General features: G+C 36.5%; 1 protein-coding gene across 2 annotated transcripts in view; it reads right to left on the bottom strand.

The window, feature by feature from the left end:
- itpr3 (inositol 1,4,5-trisphosphate receptor, type 3) overlaps positions 1-27,337 on the bottom strand; it is a 41,089-nt gene that overhangs the window by 6,239 nt on the left and 7,513 nt on the right. The window contains exons 3-52 of one of the 2 annotated variants that reach the window (XM_066643438.1): positions 25,658-25,779; positions 25,446-25,532; positions 22,299-22,457; positions 21,972-22,070; positions 21,707-21,790; positions 21,477-21,623; positions 19,874-19,969; positions 19,729-19,773; positions 19,461-19,609; positions 19,258-19,357; positions 18,805-18,965; positions 17,432-17,573; positions 17,147-17,308; positions 16,663-16,835; positions 16,390-16,509; positions 15,752-15,934; positions 15,359-15,610; positions 14,595-14,739; positions 14,233-14,377; positions 13,258-13,454; positions 13,055-13,175; positions 12,540-12,594; positions 12,265-12,430; positions 12,014-12,163; positions 11,847-11,924; positions 11,533-11,652; positions 10,619-10,741; positions 10,278-10,478; positions 9,358-9,609; positions 8,662-8,787; positions 8,293-8,418; positions 7,806-7,926; positions 7,332-7,513; positions 7,022-7,170; positions 6,494-6,602; positions 6,322-6,412; positions 5,896-6,071; positions 5,131-5,293; positions 4,798-4,973; positions 4,197-4,397; positions 3,771-3,881; positions 3,252-3,347; positions 3,062-3,163; positions 2,701-2,787; positions 2,495-2,605; positions 2,026-2,218; positions 1,479-1,598; positions 1,205-1,377; positions 800-964; positions 4-193 (exon numbers count right to left, since the gene is read on the bottom strand). In XM_066643438.1, coding sequence (XP_066499535.1) covers positions 4-193; positions 800-964; positions 1,205-1,377; positions 1,479-1,598; positions 2,026-2,218; positions 2,495-2,605; positions 2,701-2,787; positions 3,062-3,163; positions 3,252-3,347; positions 3,771-3,881; positions 4,197-4,397; positions 4,798-4,973; positions 5,131-5,293; positions 5,896-6,071; positions 6,322-6,412; positions 6,494-6,602; positions 7,022-7,170; positions 7,332-7,513; positions 7,806-7,926; positions 8,293-8,418; positions 8,662-8,787; positions 9,358-9,609; positions 10,278-10,478; positions 10,619-10,741; positions 11,533-11,652; positions 11,847-11,924; positions 12,014-12,163; positions 12,265-12,430; positions 12,540-12,594; positions 13,055-13,175; positions 13,258-13,454; positions 14,233-14,377; positions 14,595-14,739; positions 15,359-15,610; positions 15,752-15,934; positions 16,390-16,509; positions 16,663-16,835; positions 17,147-17,308; positions 17,432-17,573; positions 18,805-18,965; positions 19,258-19,357; positions 19,461-19,609; positions 19,729-19,773; positions 19,874-19,969; positions 21,477-21,623; positions 21,707-21,790; positions 21,972-22,070; positions 22,299-22,457; positions 25,446-25,532; positions 25,658-25,779 — 7,002 coding nt within the window. Of the gene's footprint in view, positions 1-3; positions 194-799; positions 965-1,204; positions 1,378-1,478; positions 1,599-2,025; positions 2,219-2,494; positions 2,606-2,700; positions 2,788-3,061; positions 3,164-3,251; positions 3,348-3,770; positions 3,882-4,196; positions 4,398-4,797; positions 5,001-5,130; positions 5,294-5,895; positions 6,072-6,321; positions 6,413-6,493; positions 6,603-7,021; positions 7,171-7,331; positions 7,514-7,805; positions 7,927-8,292; positions 8,419-8,661; positions 8,788-9,357; positions 9,610-10,277; positions 10,479-10,618; positions 10,742-11,532; positions 11,653-11,846; positions 11,925-12,013; positions 12,164-12,264; positions 12,431-12,539; positions 12,595-13,054; positions 13,176-13,257; positions 13,455-14,232; positions 14,378-14,594; positions 14,740-15,358; positions 15,611-15,751; positions 15,935-16,389; positions 16,510-16,662; positions 16,836-17,146; positions 17,309-17,431; positions 17,574-18,804; positions 18,966-19,257; positions 19,358-19,460; positions 19,610-19,728; positions 19,774-19,873; positions 19,970-21,476; positions 21,624-21,706; positions 21,791-21,971; positions 22,071-22,298; positions 22,458-25,445; positions 25,533-25,657; positions 25,780-27,337 lie in introns of both variants that reach the window. The other variant, XM_066643436.1, reaches the window with a different exon arrangement.

Consider the following 27,337-nt stretch of genomic DNA (forward strand, 5'->3'; position numbering starts at 1 on the left):
CACCTGTGTTGATGTCAGAGAGATAGTCCACCTCCATGATGAAGTCATCTCTCAGGCAAAGGAAGCCAACAATGGAGAAGAGATAGACCAAGATGATCGCTAACACAGCGGTAAGAAGGATGGAACGGCCATTACGTGTTACACTCTTGATGACATTGAAAAGTGTTTCCTCTCGATAGATCAGGTCAAATAACTGGAAGAGGTTTATGATGAAAATGGCCAGTTAGGAAAAAAAAGCTCAATGCAATTTCATAAAATTATATAGCATAGTATTTGCATGTAACCTACACTCACACTTATTTATACATTTAAACTGTTTTTTTTTTCATCAAATTAGCAAATTCATTTGGGAATCTGGAGCCTCTCTTAAAAAAGTCTTAAATTTGTATGTGATTTGCCTAATGATTAAACAAGGGGAAAATCACAGCACTGAGAGCACAAAGACAAGGATAAAAGGAGCAAGAACAAACAAAACAAACATGAGAAATAAGTGTACTGATTATCAATATTGAAAATAAATGTTGAAAACAGAGAAGAAAAAGTGAAAATCTCTTAAAACTAGCGTTTCTACTCTTCAATGCTGGTCTCTTGTAGTAAAATCTGTAATCCGTTAATCATCCCCAGATAACTCATGTTATGTAAAGCAAGATAAATGTTATGTAAATAGATTTTGTACTACGTTGTTTAGGGAAAAAATGTGTACATGTTTTGTACACATGAAAGTTTATTATGAATGAGACATGACTTGAACAATGCTCAAAAATGAGTGCTGGAGAGAGATAGATATAAAGACACTTACCAATATGCTGTAGAAGAGCTCGTGGACACACAGCCCCAATGTGCTGGTGAAAACATAGCCCAGATGGTAGAGAAATTCCATATCCATCACCATGGCTTTGTAACCCATAATAAATGTGCCATTATTACCCACGAAGCTCACTACGAAAACGATCTTATTGATCAGCTGTGTTAGAGACAGAAAAAAATGAGGTAAGGTTAGTGCAATCATTAAAATCATTTGGCATACTCCAACATATTTCTGTGCTTTTTCCCCTACACTATTCTAAGGTAACCCTACAAAATATAAAGATTTTCAGTCTAATCATGGTTTTCTTTGTTAATAAAGTATTTCCTACACTGCATATGGCTTTAAAACTAATGTAAATACCTGAGATATCATACAACCTTTAAGTGCCAGACTTACATTAAGAGTTCCAAGCATGATAAGAGTAGGGCCGATGCCAAAGTGGTAGATGAGGCGGAGGATGATTGCGAGTGTGAGGGGCTGGAGTCCATAGCGCTGGGAGAAAAGGCCCATAATTGACAGTCCAGCAAAGCACCAGAAAAGCATTAACAACATTGAAGAATCAATGGCACCTGGGAGGAACCACACCAGAGTGTTAGGATGCACTGGGTTTGATTTGCCTGTATTATTTAATTCAAAATATTATGATTTTATCATGATATTATGATTATACTTTGCCCAGAGTCATATGGGTAGAAGAAGGCAATAATTAGGTTGACGAAGACAGCTAGGTTGAAGGAGAATGTGCCCCATAGTGTCATTCTCCGAGAGAACCAATATAGCACTGGCATACCTGTGAGAATTACACAACTGATGAGAACTCAGACACATTTCCCAGACACATACTATATCTATATATTTACATATTTGCTTCTAGATTATAAATGTGAACTATAATGGAGAACCTTTACTAACAGGATAATATACTTTATTGCTTTGTCTTATTTTTGGAGAGTTAAATATATTGTTTATTATATAAATATTTGAGCTTGACACTTTTGTATGAAATCATATAAAGCTATAATCAAAAACATCAATATTATGTTAAATATTACTTAAGTACATTTCCTACATATTTACATTACTTAAAATGATCTGGAAGATGTCAAAACACTTTTTAATGTGACAAAGTTAACATTTATTTTAAACCATGTTTAATCACTGCTTCCTCATTGCTTTCCTACATTTTCCTAGATTAACAGGCCAAATCCATCACTTACTGCGGAGCTTCTTTTGCCACTCCATCTCATTGTGCAGAAAGGAAGCCTGTTCGAAGAAGTGTGTGACCTTGCTGCCCTGCTCATCCTGTTCTGTGGTGTTAAAGACACGGAACTTTGACTCCTCTGTCAGGAACTCACAGATGGGGTGGACAGGGAATACAATCTGCTCCATACTGCGGTCTTCACGAACAATCTGATATAATAATGAAAGATTTATAATACCCTGTACTATTGTGCACATTAATTAAGCTGTAAAATCCAGCTTCAGACTAAAATTCAATACTGTTATTCATGTTATGTAGCAACCTGAATCCTGAATACTCATCCTGGATTGGCTTTAAAATTTCCTCCATATTGAATATTTATAATAAATTGATAAGTAAACTTAAGTGTTACACAAGAAAAATGAGCAAATGAATAGTGTCCAAAAATGTAAAGATCATTTATCATTTTAAAAATTGCAACTAACTTCAATCTGAGCAGTGTGGTGGTCGTAGTAGTCAAGGGGGTCTTCCTCTTGAATCTCACATGGAGCTGTGGATTTCAGCATTTGGGAGAATTGCTTGTTGTTCAGATTCAGCTGCAGTAAAATAAACAGATATGTACTTATATATAACACAGGATACAAGAAAAAATATTGGCAAATGGAGAAGGTTGAGTGGCTGAACCACATACCATAGATGAGATACCCTCTTCTCCCTCTTCTTTAGTTCTTTTTGGTGGTTTTAGAAGGTGAAGGAGAATCTTATTGTGTCGTGCAAGCTGTGCAGTGAGAGAAGACTGACATTTAACCACATGTAGCGTTGACAGTTCCACTGTAATATATTGCTACTGCTTCTGCTACAGTTATCTTTTAATATTTCCAAAAAGTACTGAAAAATCTCTGACATCAACTCTTTTTACTAGGTTGATTTTTAGTTACCTGTATGTAACACAGTCACTCATATTTGCAAGTATCCTCAAGATCATGTAATGTGATTTTTTGCAAAACTGAACTTTTCGTAGTTCATGATTTAGATTAGTGTTAATAATATACCTGTAGTGCCAGGATGTAGATGTTGTGGCCAACTTCTCTGGGTGATACATCCTCCCCCTCATGCTCACTCTCCTGCAGGTATGCCTTCTTTATAATCTCAACCTAATGGACAAACAACACAGTGAGTGGCTATTTGTAATTTAAATCACTTACATATCATTCACAGAACAGTGTGAGATGTTGGACTGACCAGTTCTCTGGGTCGAAGGTTAAACAGAATCCTCTCCGCATTTTCACTGTCGTGCCGACTCTCCATTAAGGCCAATAAGAGTTTTGAGGCATTGTCCTGCCAAGAAGCATTCTGTTATCTTATGCATACAGATGTAATGTCTTGTAATCAGAAAATTATGGGACATGACTGTCACAATCTTAACCAATGTATTTTAAAATAAAATAAAGTAATAAACACTACAATAAGGCACATTGGTGATTACGGTTCAATATTGTTGTAGACTCCATCAGATTTTGTGTATTTAAAAAACATGTTCCGCAGTGTCTAACACTTCATATTGTTTTCTAGTTAGGTGAGCCTTTCAAAGGGAAAATGTATTAAATTTAATTTTATACCAATGTCTCAGGTTTTTGGTAATATACTTAATATTTTATTATTTATTTTAGATTTTTCATGTTTTTCATTTCATGTCTTCTTTTGGATGTCTCTCATTATGTACTGTCAAGTATGAAAATTAAGTTACAGTCTACTCTTCACCTTTAGCTGGAGTACCATCTCCATGCGGTAGCGACACAATGGGCTGATGTCATTCAAAATGAGTGCAGTGATGATATCAATTCCGTTACATTCATGGGTGACAATGCATGTCTTCAAATGGAAAAAAGAGAATCAGAGAAAACTCAGCATGCAAAGTGTGTATACAGGGTGTATATAAAGTGTCATGTTCTAAAACACATTAGAGCCCACATTCCCATTATATTTATTTTTGTGAGTGCTACATATACAATATACAAAGTTACTACATTTATTAGAGAAATAAAGACGTTTTCCATTATGCATCAGCAATTCTTTTTTCAAAAACGATATATTCAATGTCTGCATGTGTCTAAGCTCATTCATATACAGTATATTTAATCTTTGTCAGAACACCTAAGTATAGTGATCTTTGACTGATTATCTGACCTGGTTTTCCTGGCATGGTCCCTGGCAGTACTCTGTGAGTGTTTCCAGAGTTTGGATGATCAGACCCACGTTATTTTCATTGATGTACAGTCCCAGCAATCCCAGACCACCGGTGGTGCTGCCACACATGATATCCAGGAACTGTAGTGTCTCACAAACCAGGTTATAGTTTGTTTTGTTGTTCTGACATCGAAGGAAATTCTGAAGAAACACACACTTTAAATAAACTTAAGAAATTGTAACAATACAGATAATCTTATACTCTGCCTGCCATAAGTTTGATGAAAGCAAATATATCTGTGAAAGTTTCACAAACATAAAGCAACTGTTCATGACAATTAATATGAGATATAAATATGTAAAAATATTCTCTAAAGAGAAAATGCTTGAACAGGATTTTTCTGCAGATTTCTACAGTGTCAGTATATTAGCTGAGATTAGTAAAAATAAACATAACTGTGCATTTCAATAAATGTAACAGTGTTCTCGGTAGAGGTGTACTTATTGTAACTATGATTAAAAACAACCAACGTGAATCTTGGAGAAGTGAACAGAGGTGCCTAAACCTTTGCATAAGATTGTACATGTAGAGATTGCTTACCTGCAGATCCTGGTTATGGTTCTCACAGAGCAGCTGAAGGAAGCGCAGAATGGGTTTCATGATGATCACAGATGGACCCATTTCAGTTTCCACCTCCTGCTGCTCTGTGTGTGGAGCTGCTGCTGGAGTGTGTGATGCAGCAATGGACGGGTGATTCCCAAATTTAGCAGCACCCCCTGAATGAAACACCATTGACTGGGATGCTTTTAAAAGAAGTCAGAGGATCCATGAATTTACTCTGGCATACACTGCTCATCATATTTATTATAGTAACTGAATGTACTTCCTAGTCTTAGTAAACATTACAAGGTAGTTTTTGTGCATTTCCTTTACCTGAATCCAATTCTTTCTCATCTTTGGCCTTGTTACTCATTTCTCCAACATTGACTGAAATGGTTGCTTTGATGTCCATCTGAGCATTTTTCATGCGATCATTCAAAACTTTAAAAAACTTCTCAGACTTGTTGTCTCCCATCATAAGTTTGTAGAAGGAGTTCTAAAGTAAAAGGAAAAATAGGGAAAGAATGGTCACTGTTCTCAAACTGTTTTACAATCAAATTAATTTAAGGGAGCTCATCTGAGGCAAAATATTCCAATATGTTTTGTTACAGTTGCAGTGTGTCTGTTTAGTAATGTTTTTTTTTTTTTTTTGTCATTTCAAAAAGTGTACCTACAGATATTCTAATTCAGACTCTTACCACATTCTGCTTCAGCAGCTTTTTTTATTTTGCTTTTTTACTTTCAATATCTCTGTTGTAACTTTGCAGACATGGCATCAGTTGAGATTATAGATAACTTGTCTCTGTAAATAGTGCACATTTTCATGGCTACTGCTCAAAATGTTTGAATACTATGTGGACTGGGGCAAGCGTGAAGGAACAAAATTTAAGATTGTTAATTATTGCTTCCTTCCTTATTGCTTACTTTCATTAGATTCATCTTAATTATTAGATTTTGACAATTTATTGTAAACCTAGATATTTGGTAAAACAGCTAAAGAAAGAGCTAATTTCTGAAAAAAAATATCAGACAATTTTCAGCTGAAAAATTTCAGCAGGACATTTGATTACACTCCTATTAATTGTGATATATATGCACCTGAATCTCAGTGTTGCCTCCCTCCAGCAGACAGATAGCTAGCTGGATACTCTCTTTGAATATTTTATCATTTTTAGTACTCATGATAAGGTCTGTGAACAATTTTGTGCCTCCTTCTCTATCCAGACGACACTGAACTGCAGCCACAGCAGACCAGTCCCTTTCTGCCTCTCCACCTATACACACACACAAGCACAGAAACACAATATCCGCAGAAACTCTTATCTAATCACAGTATGACTGCATCACTGAGACTAGTTAAAATACATTAGTTACACTAGTTAAAATACATTTACAGTTGTAGATTTATTTGATATATTTCAAAACATGTTTATTTCTTGTATAATATGCATCCATCTTAATATCATGATTAAAATCATTATATCATGAATAAAAATATCATAGAGGACTTTTATTGAAACAAACCTCCTGCTCCATGTTCCACCTTTTCACTTTTCATGCCTTTTTTGTTGTTAAAGAGGTAATTCTGCAGCAGCACTTTTCTCAAAGTAATCCCCTTAAAAAGAAGCATTCACTCTCATAAGTAGATGAAAAAAAACATCAAGATCTATTTACATATTTATCACAAATGTCTCACCCTGTCATTAAAATCCAGACTGCGGATCAGCATCTCCTGTAGAGTTCTGAGGACCTTGATGCACAACTTCTCCTCAGAGCTCATCAGAGCCTTGGTGTGCTGAATCAGTCTGAATTAAGAGCATAAGAAAATATATGCATGTGCAACAAGTACAAAAGTTAAAGCATAGGAAATGTAGGTTTCTTTCTTTTGGCAAAGAATATTATTAAAGTTCCTGTAGCATATGGACAAAATGATAAACAGAAACACCTGTGGACTCTGCAATGAGAAGCAGTGCAGAAATGCATTTCATCTAATGGGCACAGTTTTGATGGTCTACCAGGTCATGCAGGGTGGCTAGGAATATCTGTGATCACCTGTTCTTGTTTAGTATTTTTTATATATAATATTATATAAATTATATCTGGCCTCTGATTTCTGCCATTCTGATAAGGATGAAATAATTACAGAAATTAATGAACAGACTCTGAATGGACTTTTGCACAAAACTGTTGGACTTAAGTAGTGTTCATGGAATGTTTAACTCACTTTGAGATGAAGCCTCCAGATTCACACCGCATGCGTGCATCAGTGCCCTCCAGAAACAGCAGCTCTGGCTGGTGCAGAACATCCACCAATACGGACAACTCTGCATTAACCAAGGGATTCAGGCGCTCTTCAAGGGTGTTAATGATGTCCTGTTTAAACACAAACACAATCAAGCTCTTTAAGCCCTTGTACTGCAGGCTTATTATTCACATATTTAAAACATTCTTTCATAACTACCCTAAATCTGATATGCCAGATCTGCAGACACACACGCACACACACACACACACACACACACACACACACACACCTGTAGTTTCTCGATGATGTTCTTATAGTCCCAGGAGTTGTTGGGGATAGGAGGTCTGGCAGTTCGTGAGGTATTTTTGTACCCAGAGCTGGCACGGGACTGAGAGCTTAATGCACTATTGCTCAGCATCATGTTGATGTGGGCTTCCAAATCAATCGGCAGAGAGATAGAACGACTTTTAGCTATGAAAAAAGACAATAAAACAAGCAGTCATTTTAAATTCACTTTCAAATCTAATCACTAATTGTAGATTCTTAAGAATTATTACTGATTTATATTTAGAAGGTCACAATAAAATGCATACAAAAATAAAAAAAACATCTTTTAATTCCTTAAAACTGTTAAAATTCAGATTTAAGATTAAATACAAAGTCATTATTTTTTTATAAAATAAAAAATTGTAATAATGCAATGTAGATTTAGCGGGTGATTCTTAGAATCAGAAAAATGACAGAGAAAGTAACTATGATGTACCAGTCAAGGCAAGAGTCCGTATGCAACTTTCTACCAGTCCTTTCTGCTGCTGCTGGAGCCAGGTACAGTCCAGCAAACGCATGCTTGACTGCAGCAACTGTGTCACTATTTTGTGATGAGACTGGAAATGGAAACATTTGCTCAAATTAGCAGAAGATCTACAGCACTACTTGAGTATTTAAGATCATTTTAAGAGGGAAAAAAAGTTTTACACAGCTTTAGACAATTGTGAGATTTACAAAAAGCGGTGATAATTAATGTCAGTATACATAGACTCTGTGCATGTCTGATTCTGATTGTTTTGTCAGGTCAAAAACATGACTTCTGCCCCTTAGTTTTGCAAATGGCTCGAATATGTTTTTTTTTTTTTTATTTTTTTTTTTTTTAGCAGGTAATGCTGTAAAATAATGGACATTCCTGACAATCGATTAGTAAAATCTATTATTCTTTATCTTCACAAAAATACAGAACTAGGGAGATGGCTTACCTGTAGTGAAGTACTGTTTTCAGAGAATGGTGAGCTGAAGAATGCGTTTATAGTATCTAGCACCACATTGAGGACATACTTCTCCAGCACTTGGTCTTGCACTCGCTTTTCTCGGTTATTGCAAACCTATAAACATTATTTAGTCAACACCACCATATTGCATAGCAGTCTCTTATGATATTATATTAACAGAAACCAGATGATATAGACTATACGTCAATAACCCTGGCCAAATGCACCTCTCCATCATCAATAAGCCTGAGGTTATTTTTCTTAGAAATGTTCAACAAATATGATCTCAGCTCTTTGCCAAATTTATAAAGTACTGATAAAATGGCTCATCTGGGAGAGCAGTGATTTGTGACTTACCCTGGCCATGTCTACAATGAAGTTCTCAAACAGGTTCCATATATGGTTGCTGGTATAGATCTCCTTCATTTCAACTTCTGTATCCACATAGCAATGGTTCACAAAATTTACATAGGCAGTTTTCACCTGGCACACAAGATACCAATGTCAAAACAGCCACTACCATCAACACATACAAAAAGGAATACTACAGGATATTTCCAAGATGTTGCTATGCTTCAACTTGAATAATAGATGTACAGTGGTGTTCAAAAGTGTGAGACTACACTGATATACATTTCCCTTTTTAAACCCAGAAAAAAACAACAGGATATTTTATAATTGTGAAAAAATGTAAAACAACGAAGTTATGACAAGAAACATAAAAATAAATGTTCTAATCTTGCTCTTAAAGATTCAAATTTGTGACACTGACCAAGTTACGATATTTGAACTTAAGAACGTACTGTCATTAATGAGAATTATTATGAACACAGCAAATACATAGATACTTAGAAATTCATGAAACAATTTCAAATCCTCCACTATTCATTCAGAACCTTATATTGAAACTGTATTTTTCTCCCTTGTTTACGGTCTGTAGATTGTGGACTATTTGTTTCCATGTCATGTAGCTTAGGGGAGCATGTCTACTTTGTCTTCAAATAGAAACAAGGACTACGGAAACAGCAATAACATAGTGAACAATCCTGATACCTCTGTAATACAATCCCCATTGGTGACAACTTTAACCACATCCTCTAGGGGCAGAAGTGATGTGCACTTGATTTCAGTGTAGACATTTTTGCCCTCAGCGCACGCTGCTAGTAGCTCCACCAGAGAAATATGGTAGCGGAGCGGGCTGTTCTCCTGTACGCCTTCTCTGGACTCAGCCATCAATTTCAGCATGGTGGAAAAGGAGGTTTTATCATTGTAGAACACCACCACATCATCACCTGCATTTGTTAACTGTCAATTTGAGAATACAGAAAGGCTAAATGTTAACATTGTGTGCTGACAACTTGACAAAGAGAAAAAATAGGAGTGGAAAAATTTCTTATAGCATTATTATAAGAAATATTAACAACTTTTTATTTTTTAAAAGTTTGTAATTATTGTTATTTTTTTAAAAACTGGACGTAGTGCTCACTATTTTTTTTATTAATGGGAGATCGCAAGCTTAAAATCATAAAATATAATTGGTCCTGTGCATACACATAGATTGTAAAATTATGATTAATAATAACTGACTGATTATTTTAAAAAAGATATGTGTCAGTGTGGTATCAACTATTCAGGTTTAATGCTAGCTTACTGCCTGAGTTTAAACAATATTCACTTGCATATGGGTCTGTGTTTTTCTGGATCGGTGAATCATTTCTTGCTCCAATAGAAATACACCTATTCATGCATGCTAGTTATAAATTGTTAATTTTCCTATATCTTAGATTTTGGAACTTAGGATTTTGAGTTGTTATGCCAGGCTGTGTTGTGAAATTAATATTAATTTGTTTATATGTATTGTGTATAGTAAAAAATGTCTTTAAATGCTGGTTTATTATTTTTTTCTTGTCATATTCCACAGCCCTTAAAATAACAGTGAATGCTCTACTTAAATCACAGCACTTATTTCTCACCTCAGTCATGATCATATCCTGGCATTTTTTCACATATTTCCCCTCAGCTTTAATGATGGTGTGGAGGAAGTTGAGGTACTGCACATGGCGGCCATGAGTGGCCAAGCAGTGGATGAAGTGCTGCAGCACTGTTTCACTGATTTCTGAACATAAGGTGTAGTTATTACTGAAGATATGCTGCACTGTCTCTGCTTCAAGGACCTGAGGAAAAAAAAATGAAGATAGAAGAAACTGAGGGTCAAATATACCTATTTTACTGTTTGAATGACTAAAAAATATAAGTTGTATTATATCATCCAAAATGATAAGAAGTTGCTTTTAAAAACTGTGAACGTCCGTACTCCAGGGGTAAGAAAGAGGTTAAGGTGTTTGTGAAGAAGAGCTTGGTTTTCCTGATTGCCATTGCAGAACCTCTGCAGAAAAAGGTGGGTGAACTTAATGATCTCCTGCATTTTCTTGTCATTCTGTCAAAAGAGAGAGGCACAGTTAAGGCCCGTTAAGTCAAATTTAGTTGTATAGTGATTTTTAAAAGCTGATGGTTTCACAAAGCAGCTTTACAGAATTTGAGAATTAAAACAAAATTATAATTAATAACCCCAACTGAGAAAGCAAAAGGCAACTGTGACAAGGAAAAGAACTGTGGGAGGAACCAAGACAAAAAAAAATTTAATAATAGAGTTTTAATTTAAAACTGCAGGTAGAAGCAGCCTTGGAGTCTGTATAACATAAGGTCTAATGTATAGGAGGTCTTAGGAGAAGGTCTGTGCTGAATCAGTTCAGGAGCTTATGCATGGGGATGACAAGGGGCCACAGATGTGGTGTCAAGGCAAAGTAACATTTGAGACATAAGAAGACAGCACTATCTATATTAATGTACTGTATTCTTTATTGTACAGTACTGTGCAGAATCAGAATCCAGAGTTATGTGCTGCCATTAAGAATGTTAATGGCAAACATTGCCAAAAAGCAATGTTATGTCCTCACAGCGAAAGCTATTGCCAAAGATGTCACAGACACTAACAGACACTCACTTTTATACATGCTACCCAGTCACATCCCACTTCTCTTTTTCTCTTGTGTAATATAAATAAAGGAGATATTTCTGAAGAGAATACATTTAAAATATCCACTTGTGTAAGGAAAGAACAATAACAAATCACTAGGGCCTTCCTAATCATATTAAGTTCTTCTTTAATAATAGTGTTTTATCAAACAATACTGTACAAAAAAAATATTTCACAATGGCTGTACACACCCGATCATATGTGACTTGCAAAAGGTCCAGCATGACTTTATGGGCTCCCATGTTCTTCAGAAGCCTCTGCTGCTTCTTAAACACACCGAAGCTGCACATCTTATTCAAACGCTCCAAGATCTACAGAATGAAGATACAGAAGCCCCATTTTAAGATACAAGTTTTATTTTAATAAGTAAAATGACAAAATACTCAATGTTTCAATGTGCTTTGGTCCAGTATATATTGAACAAATGTGAATACATCTATCTACCTATCCATCGTTTTTGACTACCACTATCTGTTAATTGACCTCAGCAGACTGGAATACATACCTCTTTGACTTTTTGGTAATTTTCATTGCTCTTCTCACGCTTTTCTTTCTGGGAGGCTGGAGCTTCATCTGTAGCACCCTAGTGAAAAATCAAATTAGAGAAAATAGCATTTATTATTCCTGTGTAACACAAAAAGCTGTTTTAAATTCTTGCTTTCACAAACTCACCTCCCCTTTATCTTTCTTGCCCTCCCCACCCAAGCTACTTTTCTTTTCCACCCAAAGTTCTGACTTCTCCACCATCATGCGTAGATGATCCAGGTCACTCTTTATGAGCTTATAATTGTCCACATCTTGCTCTGATATTAGAAGCTGGACCTAATAATGTTATAAAATAAAAGCTATAAACTTGAAAGCAGATTTTCACAAATTATCAACTGATCAGTTTGTTTGGTGACTGGTCTGACATTGTGGCTAACCTGCTTGAATGTGTGAAGGACTTCCTGTCTTTGACTGAAGTGTTTGAAAAGGAGCTGCAGTGCCCCCGAGACCAGCGGAGGATAGTCATGCATGATGAGATGGATAAGAACACGCAGGAACATCCGCCCTCCTTCATCATCCACTTCCAAAATACTGTTCCCTTTTCTAAAGGGCAGAACAAAGTTTAAGAATGGTAACTGTTAACAAATAGTGCACCTAGCATAATGACCATCAGTCAACAAGGAACATGGAGAAACGGAAAGCTATTACTTACCCAACTCCAAACATGGCCTCTGCCTGCTCTCCTATGTGCTGTAAGTTGATGGTTGCTGTCGGAAAAAATAATCAATTTCAAATGCAATAAACCAAAAATATTTTAGCTAAATCTACTCTGGAATGTGTGGCTGATATGAAATTACATTACCTAGTTTACAAGTAAAAGCTTGTTAATTGTTGCTGAGACAATGACTTTTGTAATACTAATATAAAAGAATGCTCCAACATGCTAATGAGCCTTCCAAAAAATTACATCTGCTCATCCTGATCTGTCACAGTTCTATGTGTAAGTGTGAATCAAGCATGAATCAAGATATTAACGTGAATCATCCAGTTTACTGGATGGATTATAGCAAATTTTAATTAGATCAATTTAACAGTGTTACCAATCATAACTAGTAAAATGCATGTTTACAATATTTAGAAGAATGTACTGCTATTCCAATATGTAGCAATAAAATTTCTGTACTGGTATTTTGTCCTCATTTTGTAAATTTATTGTATATGATTTACCTGCAGTCTCATTTGCTGATACCGCATCTGCATCTGCCATTGGATACACCTCTACAAACTCTTTCTTGAAGACGGATAGCAAGAACGAGAGGCGATAGTCCAGTCGTACATTCAAGATAAACTGCAGAGAACAATCAGAGAAGACTATAACGTCACAGCATAGTTCATTCTGACTGTGCATACAAGGGGATGTAACTGCATACCTGCAAGATCTCAAGAATCTTCAGTTTAGTGTCCATGACTGTAATGTCCTGATTGTCAATACTGTCCTTTGTGCGGGTCTGCCCATCCAAACCAATAACAGGACGACCAGGGCCAACCATTATGGACTGCTTTCTGCTCAGCACCATGGTGGACATCATCTGGCCCACTCCATGAATGGAACGGCGTATATTTTTGCCTTTGAAAAGAAATTTGTGATATATCACGTAACCTAATACACCTTTTTGTCATCTGCTGCACAAATGTCAATAACAACCTGATCATGTTTATAAATCTGCTGCTATTAAAGAAATGGTACATTCATGCATCTTCACCTTGGTTACTGTATAAGCATTTGCTGGACCTCTGTGCTACCAAGCATTATATTACCATGCAAAGGAGGCACAATTCTGAACTGATTTTTCTGAGTGAGTGAGTAGGTTCGTTCAGAACACAGTTTGGATCAGTAAGCACTTATGATTCCTTTATTCATACGGAATAATTATAAAACACAACTTCTCTGTGACTTATATTTCTATTAATTTCCTTGTTAATACTAATAATATATTGTCGAGTTTGTGTGTGACATAAACTAATAAAAAACACAAAAATGACAGCATGATAACCAAGTCATATAAGTAGCAGTCCAAGCATATGTCACAGAATAATGCAACATAAATGTAAAATGATAAATCTAGAGCTATTCTTTCAAAGCTTTCCAACAGACAACTTAATGATGTCCTATCAGTTCTTTACATTTCTTGGCACATAGTCTCATGAAGCATTCAACAAGAAAAGAAGTTTTGTCCATCGCCACCAAAGAAAGGTCAGAATCTACAAATGGAAACTGAGAGAATTATTTTAATGTTGCCTTTGGTAGCAGTTTCAAATGAGTGGATTTTATATATTATGGGCATAATAGCAGGCCTGTTGGGTTCATAGGAGTTAAACTGCTTTAGGGATTTTTATTTACTCACTACTGCCATCATCATGCATCATTTGAGCAACCATTGCAGGGTTGGGAATGCAGTCAACAATGCCAAGAAGAGTGCGTGTCAGTCGCAACAGCTCAAAGAAGCTGTAGAAGCCAAAGTAGATTAGATGCCTGGCTAAGCTCACCACCTGAAACGAGACACAATTGGACAAAAAATGAAAAATAAAAAATAACAATTCCATAAAAATGTCATCCTTGGACCAGTTATAATCAATAAGTTATTTCAAAACTTCCTCTTAGCACTGTTTTACATGATAAACCTCAGAATGTAATACATCTGGGAATTAAAGAGGTTCATATACGTATTTTCAAAGTATGCAGTACACTGTAGCCATGTGAATGTACCTCATATGTCAGTTTATTTTTCTCCTCATCAGCAAAAGGTAGATCATCATGAAGAACAAGGTTTAGATAATCTTCCATGAAAGCCATGGTGTTGGAAAACTTGTTTTTCTTGTTGTCTCTGGAGTAGTCCATATGAGAATCATAACTGAAAAAAAGAATTTCAAAATAATTGAAACAAATTTCATTTAGAAGCACATAGACTCTACAGTTACATGTCTGAATAATTATAAAGCAAGAAAAATCAGTTTAAATTAATTTCATACAGAATAACTCTTTATACTCCACCAGAAACTAGATAGATTTTTCTAGAAGTATAATTGCTAAGAACTTTGACTATTGATTTGTCTGTCTCTATGGTATAAATCATCAGACTGAATATCTAATTCTGTCTGTATGGAAAAGTCAGTCAGATTTTTATTGAGATGCCACACTCGATAACTATAAAAACACTGCTCATAGTCATATTTAAATCCAGGTTTTTAATGATATTACCATGGGATACATTTAAACAAGCCTGCAATTACTGATATATTTTGGTGTTCAAGTTACAATTAATCATGTTAAAACCAATACACCTTAATCAGGATTGTAGATATATAACTGTTGTACAGAATAAAGATATAGTGTAAGTGCATTTGAAATGCAAACCATCGAAGGGTTCCCATTATGTAAATATGCTATAGTATTTGTACTCATTTATACCTACAGTCAGTCACAATACTGTAACAGCCTGCTACTAGATAACAAGGCAAAAGGACTCATACTCTTTGATGGTAATGGAGGTGGGGATCTCAGTCCAGAGACGAGCGAATTTGACAGGAGTTACAAGTTCCTGAGGATCACGGTCCACATGGGCATGCAGCATGAGTCTACAGAAAGAGGCTCGAAGGTCGTATGGAAGAACCTCATCCATCATACACAGGGAAATGAGCTCAACATCTAGCTGCTTGGAAATTTCATCTATGGCTAGATACTGGCGGTCCAAACACATACGTGCATAGAGCTTTAGCTGGTACCTGGGGAAAATGAGATTTTTAAATAAATATATATAATACGCAAAGAAAGTTGCTACTCCATACTCCATCAACTGTTTTTTACTAATAAGTGACTATAAAGCATTATTTCCCCAGTTCACATTTCTGCACTTCTGAAAATACCTGTAGTATGTTAATACATTCTCATCATGAGCATTTCCTTGTCTGGCTTCTTGAGCAAGTGCCCGAATACTCTTCTCTTGAGTTTCGTTGGCTTTATCCATCCAGAACAACCAAACCTCATCCTCCTCTCCATACTCTTCGATATACTCAGTATTATGATGATTTTCTTTAGGGGTACGTCGCCTGCACACATACACAAACAGGTTTAAATTATTTTACACATTTTCTGTTAGGTTTTCTCATTACAGTACTACATCTCCTTATTTTAATCTCCCATTCAAATCCTCCATTAGATAAAATATTTGAATTTACAGCATTTTATTTTATTACAAAATTATGTCAGTCACAGTTAAAAATGTGGAGGCTTGAGTCCTGGAGTGACCAGTTCATTGTTTTGAGAACAAATGTATTTAATTTTTACTGTTCTCCCCCTCTTTTATGAATTTCACATTCCTTTTGCAAGGGATTATTTTATATCAAATCTCCTCAGGAATATCTCCTAAAAAAATAAAAAAGCTGCCATTTTGAGTGAAAATTAAATAAATTAGATGTGGTGTCTGGCCTTTGCAGACTACTGTATACAATTGGAATGTAATTATCGCTACAACCCCTACATGGTTAACTATTTATGTACTCACTCTGTTTTGATGAGAATATCTTGGTTTTTTGGGTCCAGCATACACTTACAGATCAGCTCCTGCGTCACTGGTATGGCTACATTATTTGATACACACAGGTCTGACAAGTAGTCCAGAAACCTTGAGCAAAAATATCCACTTTATAGTTTATACAATATATACAATATTCACGGGCACAGATGTCACATTTCCTACATTTCTTTTCATTAACATCCTCAAAGATTCTACCCAAAGAAAGCCCTATGGGAGGGTTAAAACTATAACAGTACTAACCTGGGCTCCCTGTTTCTGCGAACCAGGTTCACAAATGTCTCCACTTCAGTCTTTGTGATATGCTTCTCCAGCAGTTTGCGGTTGTTGTGTAGCAGAGCAGTGATTGTGTCTTCAGCCAAAATATCATAGCCAATCTGAGACTGCATCACACCAAACTGCTTGGCTATGTATTCCTAATGGAGGGGAAGGAGGCAGAAGGAAATATAATCTTTAATTCCATCAACTACAGGCTTATTACTCAATCATTAATAAGAAGGTTTATTACACACTAACTCTTATTGATTATTTGTTCTTCCATGAAAATTACATGTAAATTATACATTGGTGAGACTGAGAATGTAAACCCTTTATTTAAATGACCTCATTACACAAGAAGATTTACTGTGTATGCACATCCACATCAACCACAGAGAAACAAAAATATCTTAAATCAAAAAAATAAAATCCATTAGCACTCAAAGCAGTGATTTTTCTGAATTCCTACTTGGTTCTTGCGGTAGTCCTCTTGAGAGTGTCTGAGAATTCTGTAGCTTAGTCGAAGCATGTACTGATAGGGAGCATTCTTTTGATCCGAAAGTTCCTCTAGCTTTAACAGAGGGCCTTCCCCTCCTTTATCTTTGAATGGAGCCTTTATGATCCCAAATATCTGAAAGAGTGAAATAAAAGAGTGAGTCTTTCTTTGGCCATGCAGTGTCTATTAATAGATATGAACCACAAATTTGGGCTATCTTTAAAGTTCTTAAGAATAGGTAACTTGAATGAAAAAAACCTGTTTGAGAATGTTCTGCTCCCGCATGAGTTTCTGTCTCTCTCTGTTGGGTTTAGAATTTACCAAATCCAGCACAGGCTGCCCACTGTTCACTTGGTCCACCACAAAGAACACCAAGTCCTCCAGCAGCTTAATGGCAAACCTATACAATGAAAGCAACAGGTGTTTGAAAAAACAGCCAAGTTTCCTTGTTTCTTCAGGTACTCTCACACAGATACGGATTTATGCCTATCTATAAATAAAGGTAGAATCGTATACACAGCTACAATATACATATCATTCCACCTGCAAGCTTCATTGCCTGAAATGTTGGGACAATTTTTTTAAATACAGTAAAATAAAGCATATAACTTTTATTTCATTGACAAAATTATAAATGAAATGACATTTAATGTTTGGCCCTAAACCCTAAGGATAACAACGGATTGAAAAACATCATGCCCCTGTGACAAATATAGACACTGAATACTCTGGAAAGCTGTTGTTACAATATAATGTCAGCTGTTACATCTATAATTGCAACCTGGACATATTACACAAGGATTAAGCCATACGTCATACATTTCAAAGTGTCTGAAAGAATGTTTTTTGGACAGGTGTGTTCTTGTTTCAGCTTGTTGTTGAGAAAACCAGAAATTAAGTTCTCAGTGCCAATAGCAAAAGAACCATACAGACTGTTATCAGTGAAAGGTCATAGTATGGGGGTGTATATCAGTGACCACTGCATGGGTGATTTGTGAAGGAACCATTGAAAGATATGTGCACACTGGGATTTCAAAGACACATATGCTGCCATCAAGATGTTTTTTTTTTCCTGGGAAGTCCATGTTTTTTTTCAAGAAGACCTAAGAAGAAGACCTGTCAGGCCTAAGTCTGCACATACTACAACAGCATGGTTTCTCAAACTCAGTGTGTGTGTTTTACTGGCATGTCTGCTGTCAAGATCTGTCTCCTACTGAAATATATATGGTGCATCATGTACAGGAGAATCACACATGCAGCTTAAATCTTGTTTCAAGCAAGAATGGGCAAATGGTTCACTGGCAAAGCAGCAAATATTAATATTCCCAGTTCGCAAATAATCAAAAATTGTTATTACAAAGAAAATATGACTTAATGCCATGGTAAACATGCCTCTATCCCCGCTGTTCTGCGTGTTTTGCAAACATCTAATTCAAAATATGTTTAAATGTACTAAGTAAAGTTGGTCAGTGAAAACATTGCATTTATTTTCTTTGTAATTTTGTCAGGTTCAAGAGAAAGATTCTTGTTAAACTGCATTTAATAGTTGCTCCAACCTTTTCGGAAATAGTGTTTTTACTTCACAAGACAGAAGATAATCCTGTGTTCTGTATGTTCATGTATTGTCTTACCTCCTATCATTCTGACTGATGAAACCAGCATTGAATTTGTCCACAATGGTGCTCAACATGAGACTGGCATCATTAGCGAAATCCAAGTCTCGAATTTCCATAACGGGCACAGAAACAATAGCAAAAGCCTCTTTATCTTCTTTGGTGGGACAAGTACCAAGCTGGGACAAGAGGGGAAAAGGAGTAAAAAATTGCTATTTGCTAAGGTACAATAAAATATATAGTTATTACCACGTGATTAGTTACCAATGTAACTTCAAATAAGAAACTGATTATTATATGACACAAAAATCTTGAGAGTTAATAAACAAACATACTACATAAATGGGTCATGTTTCCATTCTTTTCTCTCATGACTAGGTAAATTGCAAGCAGTTACTGATCAATATGCCTAGTATTCAAACGGCAAGACTGGAAGATCAGTTACTGATATAAAACATTGAAGGTTTTCACCATTAATCGAATGGGCCTCTCTTCATCTATGTCAATCGGTACATTAGTGCTCTGGATCCATGTGTTCGTACACAGATGACGTAATCGTACATATGAGTTTCTGTTAAGAGGGTAATAAAAAATGACAGAAGAATATAATTAGAATTATAAGTTACCGTTTAGTAAACTCATCAGGATTTTACTAGGGAAAAACAGCATAGCACCTTGGCACAAATGAATCTGTCTTCTGCAGTGTAGTGGGGTCCAGTTCAAAAAGAGAGGCAATGTCATTCCCATGAGGCACTGCAACCAATTTATACTTTATCCTCTCACCCATGCTCCTTTTATTATTCCTCTTACTCTCTGTGTCTGTCTATGAAGACATAAAAGCACAGGAAGAATAACCAGAGCAGAATGACCACACAAAGCTGTGACATAACATTAAATGTCAATGTGGTGAACAGTTTGCCACAGTTTTATAAGTAGGCCTACCACTGGCTGTAGTTCATTGCTGTCTCCTCTGTAGCCTGGGTTTTCCTGATACACACAAAAGTCCAAACCATTTAACACACACACACACACAGTGTCTGAAGAAACACTGGCATACTTTTTCATATCTTAAAGGATTTTGTTTTACCTCTGCTGCAAGGTAATTTCCCGTTGCTAGATGTTTAAAGCGATAGAGACTATTCCAGTGGCCTGCTCCACCTCTACACGGGTCATGGTGCACCACCTGCGGACAAAAAAAAATATTCCATTAGCTTCTCTAACACAAGCAAAATGCTACATGAATAACTTGATTAAAATCACAAAACAATAAAATATTTATACATTTTAAGTGAACATTTTTCACACAAACATGGCTTGTCTGCGACATCGTATTTGAGGTCTGCAATGTATTTCTTTACTACTGAACAAGACTTAAAAAGCTCTCATAGCTAAAAAGTAATTTAATTATCATCATCCCCCCAGTTAGCATTTACACACTTCCCACAAACCACACCCACATATGTAATCTCAATAGACATGTTGATGTTGTTTCAGACACTGGAACTAATATATATATGTGTGTGTGTGTATACAGGGGTTGGACAATGAAACACCTGGTTTTAGACCACAATAATTTGTTAGTATGGTGTAGGGCCTCCTTTTGCGGCCAATACATTTGTCTTGGGAATGACATATACAAGTCCTGCACAGTGGTCAGAGGGATTTTAAGCCATTCTTCTTGCAGTATAGTGGCCAGGTCACTACATGATGCTGGTGGAGGAAAACGTTTCCTGACTCGCTCCTCCAAAACACCCCAAAGTGGCTCAATAATATTTAGATCTGGTGACTGTGCAGGCCATGGGAGATGTTCAACTCCACTTTCATGTTCATCAAACCAATCTTTCACCAGTCTTGCTGTGTGTATTGGTGCATTGTCATCCTGATACACGGCACCACCTTCAGGATACAATGTTTGAACCATTGGATGCACATGGTCTTACTGGTGCAATGTGCAATTAATGAAGATTGGCCACCAGGCTGCTCCAATTTAGCCATGAAACCTCCCACACTAAAATGTTTCAGTTTCATTGTCTAACCCATGTATAGTTAAACACTGCACATCAGCAACCATCCTGAACCCTTATAAAATCATGCCACGGACAACTAAATTATATTGTCATAATGATTTACATAAACTAAACACCAACACGTTTTATTTAAACACATAGCCAGCGTGGAGCATTTTAGAGCTTTGGTGAAATTTTTGAACAAGGCCAAGTGCCAGTCAGACAAATCAGAACAGAGATCATTTACATATAAATATTAAAGGTGCAGCAAGAAGCACAGCTTGTTTATTCAAGACATAAAGAGCAATTGGTTAAAACTGAGTGGTACCCATAGCCACGCTAATGTTATAAACAGACCTCACAGAGAAATAAAAATGTAAAAAATAAAGGTAAAATATTTTACAGATGTCTTCAGTAGTCACAAACATTTGAAATAAGGGAAAATGGCTACATATTTGTGATGTACATTTGTGATACTTACATACTGTTTAACAATCAATTTGAATTGTGAAAAAAGTAACACACTTTCCCTTAAATATAATATTCCAGTATAAAGGTTGAAGACAATTTTTGTCAATACTTAACTTTATATAATGCTAAATTGTCTATAAGTATTTAGAAACATTAATTTTGAAGCATAAATCCTAGGGCTATCTCTGTCAAAAATACAAAATCCCATATTACCTCCACTTCCCATAAAGCATTAGAGCTGGTGGCTGAGGTGGCGCTCTGTCGCAATGTTGTACGGAGGAAAACATGCAACTTAGACTTGTACTCATCACAAGTCAAAAACTTTTCTTGCTCTGCATGGAAGAGTCGTACTACATCCCCCTAGAGCAACAAAGAGTAAATGTCAGCTCCAGTTACAAATGTCAGGTGGTCATTCAAAATATTCTTTCTTTAGACTCACTTACTCCTTTAAGGACTTCATCTTTGTGGTCGCTAAACATCATAAACAGGTTAATCTTCCAGCAAGTGTTGCCATTCACAGAGTTGACCTGTAGGGGACACACTCAAACTTACTCAATTTTTTAGTTTAAGGCTAAAGGGTCTCTAGCATTCCAAAGACCCAAGAAGCTTTAAATAGTAGAAATAACTGCCAAGATGGCCACTGAATGAACAGAACCTTCTTATAAAGACTCCGATTATAGTTAAGACAATCTAAATTAGCAAGCCCACCTCTTTGCAGCCAGGGTGGTCAGTAAGCTCATAGTTGCTGGCATGAAGGGGCTGTCCTGCATTAACTGGATTCAGAATGACTTTGTCACCAACCACAACCTAAAGAAGAGTTATCACATATTTGCTCTTTAAAATATGAATTTCAGGATAATAATTATGGTACGGATTTATACTTGTAATATTATGTCTCTTTAAACTTATTTAAAGAAGTGAAGCTGCATTTGCATGCATTTGTTTAGCTTGTGGACGATTCTGTGTGTGTGTGTGTGTGTGTGTGTGTGTGTGTGTGTGTGTGTGTGTGTGTATGTGTGGTCTATAGTAAATTACATTGTCTCCATTGGTCCTGAGCTTCCAGAAAGGCTGAATGAAAAGCCAAGATCCCTCGTTGCCAGTGGCATCCAGAGTGACTCGCATAGCATTCTTCTCTAGCAGAGCCGGCAGACGTTTATTCACTGTCAAATACTTATTGCTCTTCATGTGCAGGAGCTGATAACAAACAAGATGGTGCTTAGCATCACCAAGGAACTCAACATTAAATATCTTCCATGGTCTAAAATTTTTAGGCTAGTCTTTCTGTACAGGAACACTACAAGTATATATTTTAAAAAAGTATATATTTAAAAATTCCAGTTCAAAGGTTTCCTCAGATTTTAAAGGAACTATTTAAGAGTTTAATTTAGATTTAGATTTATCACCCCAGTGAAATAAATTATTACAGCACTACAGTGTGGAGGGGAGGGAGGTTAACAACTCTCTTCCAAATGTTACATACAGCGGGAGATTTTCTGCCTCAGGCGCGATCTTGCAGCGGAAGATGAAACACGTGCTTTAGGCGTGGCGCACAACGCTTGTACAGAACATTTAGGAGAAATTCTGGAACAATTCCTGTGCTGTACTCACATGCACTAACTCAGACTTTATCTGCAACATTTACTGTGGCTCAAGGAGGATAAAATCCAGGTAAGGTCTGGGCCAAATTTTACAGGTGGCCGCGATCACACATATAGCCCCTCCAGGTAAACACAGAAACATTTCTGGATTACCTTGCATGTGTGAAAGTGGCAATAGATACATAGTTCAGTTTCTGACAGTGGCTCTGTTTCCCTTAGTACAGGTCAGTGGAACATTATAATGAATCTGAAGCTGTAATTTTAAGTATTAATAATACATAAATAGAAACAATAATTTAAAATCTTCAGGCATTTCTTCTTTTTGAGGCAGGGCAAACACAATACACAAGCACTGACCTGCTAATCAGTGGCTGTCTTACTTCATCAAGACAAATACAACTAGGTTTGTGTATCCTTTAATATAGTGTGATGTGCAGGGCTTATGATGAATCAGAAACCAATGGGCACTATTTATTTTCTCTTTATTGAAGTATAATGGCTCAGAGTAGTCTTTACAAAGGCTTAAGCATACCCAGACCCTGAACACCCGTAACTGCCAGGAGTCAATAACCATGAGATAAAGTACTAAGTTGGTAAGCACTAAACAACACCAGAGAACCCACTGCTCTTAAGTGCCAAACATTCATTCATTCATTCATTCATTATCTGTAACCGATTATCCAGTTCAGGGTCACAGTAGGTCCAGAGCCTACCTGGAATCATTGGGCGCAAGGTGGGAATACACCCTGAAGGGGGCGCCAGTCCTTCACAGGGCAACACACACATTTACTCACACCTACGGACACTTTTGAGTCACCAATCCACCTACCAACATGTCTTTGGACTATGGGAGGAAACCAGAGCACCTGGAGGAAACCCCCGCGGACAGACAGTCACCCAGAGCGGGAATCGAACCCACAACATCCAGGTCCCTGGAGCTGTGTGACAGTGACACTACCTGCTGCGCACAAAATTAAACTAACTTAAACTACACACACACTACAAATCACAACAAAACAAATAATCCTCCAATAAATTCCATTTAACCACAAAGTCAGGGGAAATCACTGTCACACTAGCAGAAAATTAGTCGAATTTTTAATTTATAAGGAGGCAATTTTATTGCTGCTTTAACCAACCACTTGAAGTAGTCTGGTGTTCAGGGTATTTCAGGGAATATGAGAATATGATGAGATTTAATAAAACAGCATAAATAAGTAATTCATGCTAAAGTCTACAAAAAAAACTTGACTAAAAGACTTAACCAGAAACCTAGAGCCCAGCTAGGGAATTAAGTGAAAACTCTTAGCAGAGTCCATTAATTCTGTATACCTGCATTCTTCAAAGGACTTTGTCTTGGTTATACCTCAGCTATTAACTCATTAGGGTACCTTTCACTGCTCCTGTTAGTTTTGCTGTCAATTGTCATTTTAGAAATAATGTCCCACTGAATGTGTTATTCTTAATTTACTGTTACGTGATTATTGGGGCAGAAAATAGTCTTTTAGCAATGTGTTTAAGAAACATTGCTAAATTTGCAAGAAATATATTTGATACAAATTAAATAATTATTAATACAATTAATACAAATAAAGAAACCACACTTCCAAATTAAAAAATGGGCATGTTCTATGGGCTCTGTGTGCATCGAAGCAAACTGAAAAAATATAATTGCCAGTATGTGGTGCATAGGTTGTTTGGAAAATAACTATTGTCTCTAAATGTTCCTACCTTTGTCTAAAGAAGGAAACACTTCTTGTTACACCAGCAGTGAGAACGACACTGGCAGTAGATTCTAAATTATTAAGCTAAGAAATTAAACAAATTTGGTGTACTTTAATACCATTAAGGCCCCTGATAATTAGGAGTGAAATGTATGTGCAGGAATCAGTGGGGACTAGGAAGGTTTTTATTTTAAGACACTGTGCAGTATCAGGGAAGAGTCTGTTTCCTATATTGTGAATACACTTTATCAGTAACTGTCTCAAAGAGCAGTGAGGAAATGTGCCATCATTTTATTGCTCCCTTGAACTAAAGACTTTGGTTGTATGTTTCGCAACTTAGGAAACAAGTTTGTCTCACTTACTCTCCATTTTCCCATCTGTAAACCCGTTTGCTGTTAAATTGCACAACACGTTTCCCACCCAAATTCTTCTAAGAATGTTTATTTAAAGCTAACAAAGAAAATAGATTTTTTTGTTTCTAGAATCAAAGAAAAATAAAATCAAGAACCAACATTAGGTTTAAAAAGTGTGGCCATTTCACCAAATCACATAAAATATTTAAAATCACATAAAACACATAAAATAGGCTACAATATTTTCCCTTCACATTAATTAAGAGTTAAGACAATTGAAGCAAAAATCCTAAAGCAAATAAGTAGACGTTTTGCAGCTAATAATTAAAAAAACTTTTATTAACGGGTCATAAAGATGAATTCAGAAAAAGATATGGTACTTATGAATGTATCAGTGCTTTATCTTAAGTAATCAGCCAGCAATATTTCTACAGCTGTACTGAGTAAATGAAATTAAATGGCAATTTGTTAATTACATTTAACAAATAATCATACTGAGATTGCTACCTGAATGACGCTGCCATATTTAACTACATCACCATGGACCTTCCTGTTCTCTGTCTCATTCTGCTTCTGCTCCAAGTTGGATGCATGCTGAGAGAAGAGAATCAAGTATATAATGTACAATATATTTGTCACATCATAACACAATGTACATAAAACTAAGAAGTGATGCTTAAACACACATAATGTAAAAATGCTGTACTTCTAAATCTCACCTGCAGTTTCTGAAGTAGCACCACATCTGCAATCTTATCTTTCTCATGTTTGGCTTGCTTGGCTTTCCAAAACTGTTTCTGCGCTGAATACCGGTTCATAGGACAGACCTTGAAAAGGCAGTCTGCCAAAAAAGGATTAAAAGAGGTTACATTTATTTTCACTTCTTATTCCTGAACTTTAATGTTTGTTGACAAGAAAGGTGATACTTTTCTGATATTAATATAACTGCACTTAAAACTTTATAGTTCTCAGTTTCATTAATGTTTGAACATGCTGAAAATAATTATTTCTTGCATTGGTCAATATTGAACTATGGCAATCAGTTTAAGGTATATTCAGAAAGCTTTCTGATTGTCATTGCAAGAAGTACAAACAATGGACAACACAGGAGTGTTTAGAAAGCTGGCTCTTTCAGACTGATTGTGAAATATGAGGTAACTGGTTGAGATTTACTACACCTTTAAGAGTGCCTACACACTTACAAACTAGAGGCTGATGGAGTGTCCGAAACACATTCCACAAATGTATTTCAGTTAGGACCCTGCATTGGTTCTGATGGACTACAAACGTGCCTCAATGAAGTTAACGACAATCTGTCAAGCATCAAAAAAGTTCCAACCAGTTCTGACATGACGGCACATCAACAAATAGAGATAAGAATGGTTGGGAACAAAACGATAATAGTGAAAGTCCAAAATGGAAAACAGGTTATTCGAGCAGTGTACACTTTCACAGTTTTGTATGATGCCATATTATCATCATTCATTATCTGTAACCGCTTATCCAATTCAGGGTCGCGGTGGGTCCAGAGCCTACCTGGAATCATTGGGCGTAAGGCGGGAATACACCCTGGAGGGGGCGCCAGTCCTTCACAGGGCAACACAGACACACACATATTCACACCTACGGACACTTTTGAGTCGCCAATCCACCTGCAACGTGTGTTTTTGGACTGTGGGACAAAACCGGAGCACCCGGAGGAAACCCACGCGGACACAGGGAGAACACACCAACTCCTCACAGACAGTCACCCGGAGCGGGAATTGAACCCACAACCTCCAGGTCCTGGGAGCTGTGTGACTGCGACACTACCTGCTGCACCACCGTGCCGCCCTGATGCCATATTAGCTGATTATAAAGATATAAAGAATATGTGCAGCAGCCTGCCACAGTGTGTCTTGTATTCTGGTTTGTCAGGTTTTGGACGGTCCATATATCCTTCCTGTCTGGTTTCCCGCTGAAATTTGAGCTACAAACTCTGCGCCTCTCCAGCCATGTACACGCTTTCTAGGCAGATAAGTACTACAAGCTTAGGTGTCTACCACTACATCCTTGCTTTGTCTAGTGTGTAGGCACCCTAAATCTTCAAGCTCCTAAAAGTCAGAGGACACATGATATTTTAAAGAAGTTTAATAATAAATATTAATTATAATAAATAATGTTAATTAATGAGTCTTATTTTAAGAGACTTAATAATCTTGCTTACAAAACCAAATGCTATTATCATCTTTAGATGAGGTACAGTACTGCCACTGACATTGGCAAAGAAATATCATAACAGAAAACTGCAATTTCACTTCGTATTAACAAACACATGGTTACACCATAGGACTGAATGCTAGGTGGTTAATCAGTAGACTGCATAAGCCATTACACAAGCCAACGAGGGTGAACAACAC

The sequence above is a fragment of the Hoplias malabaricus genome, chromosome 14, assembly GCF_029633855.1.
Source record: "Hoplias malabaricus isolate fHopMal1 chromosome 14, fHopMal1.hap1, whole genome shotgun sequence".
NCBI classification, from domain to species: Eukaryota; Metazoa; Chordata; class Actinopteri; order Characiformes; family Erythrinidae; genus Hoplias; species Hoplias malabaricus.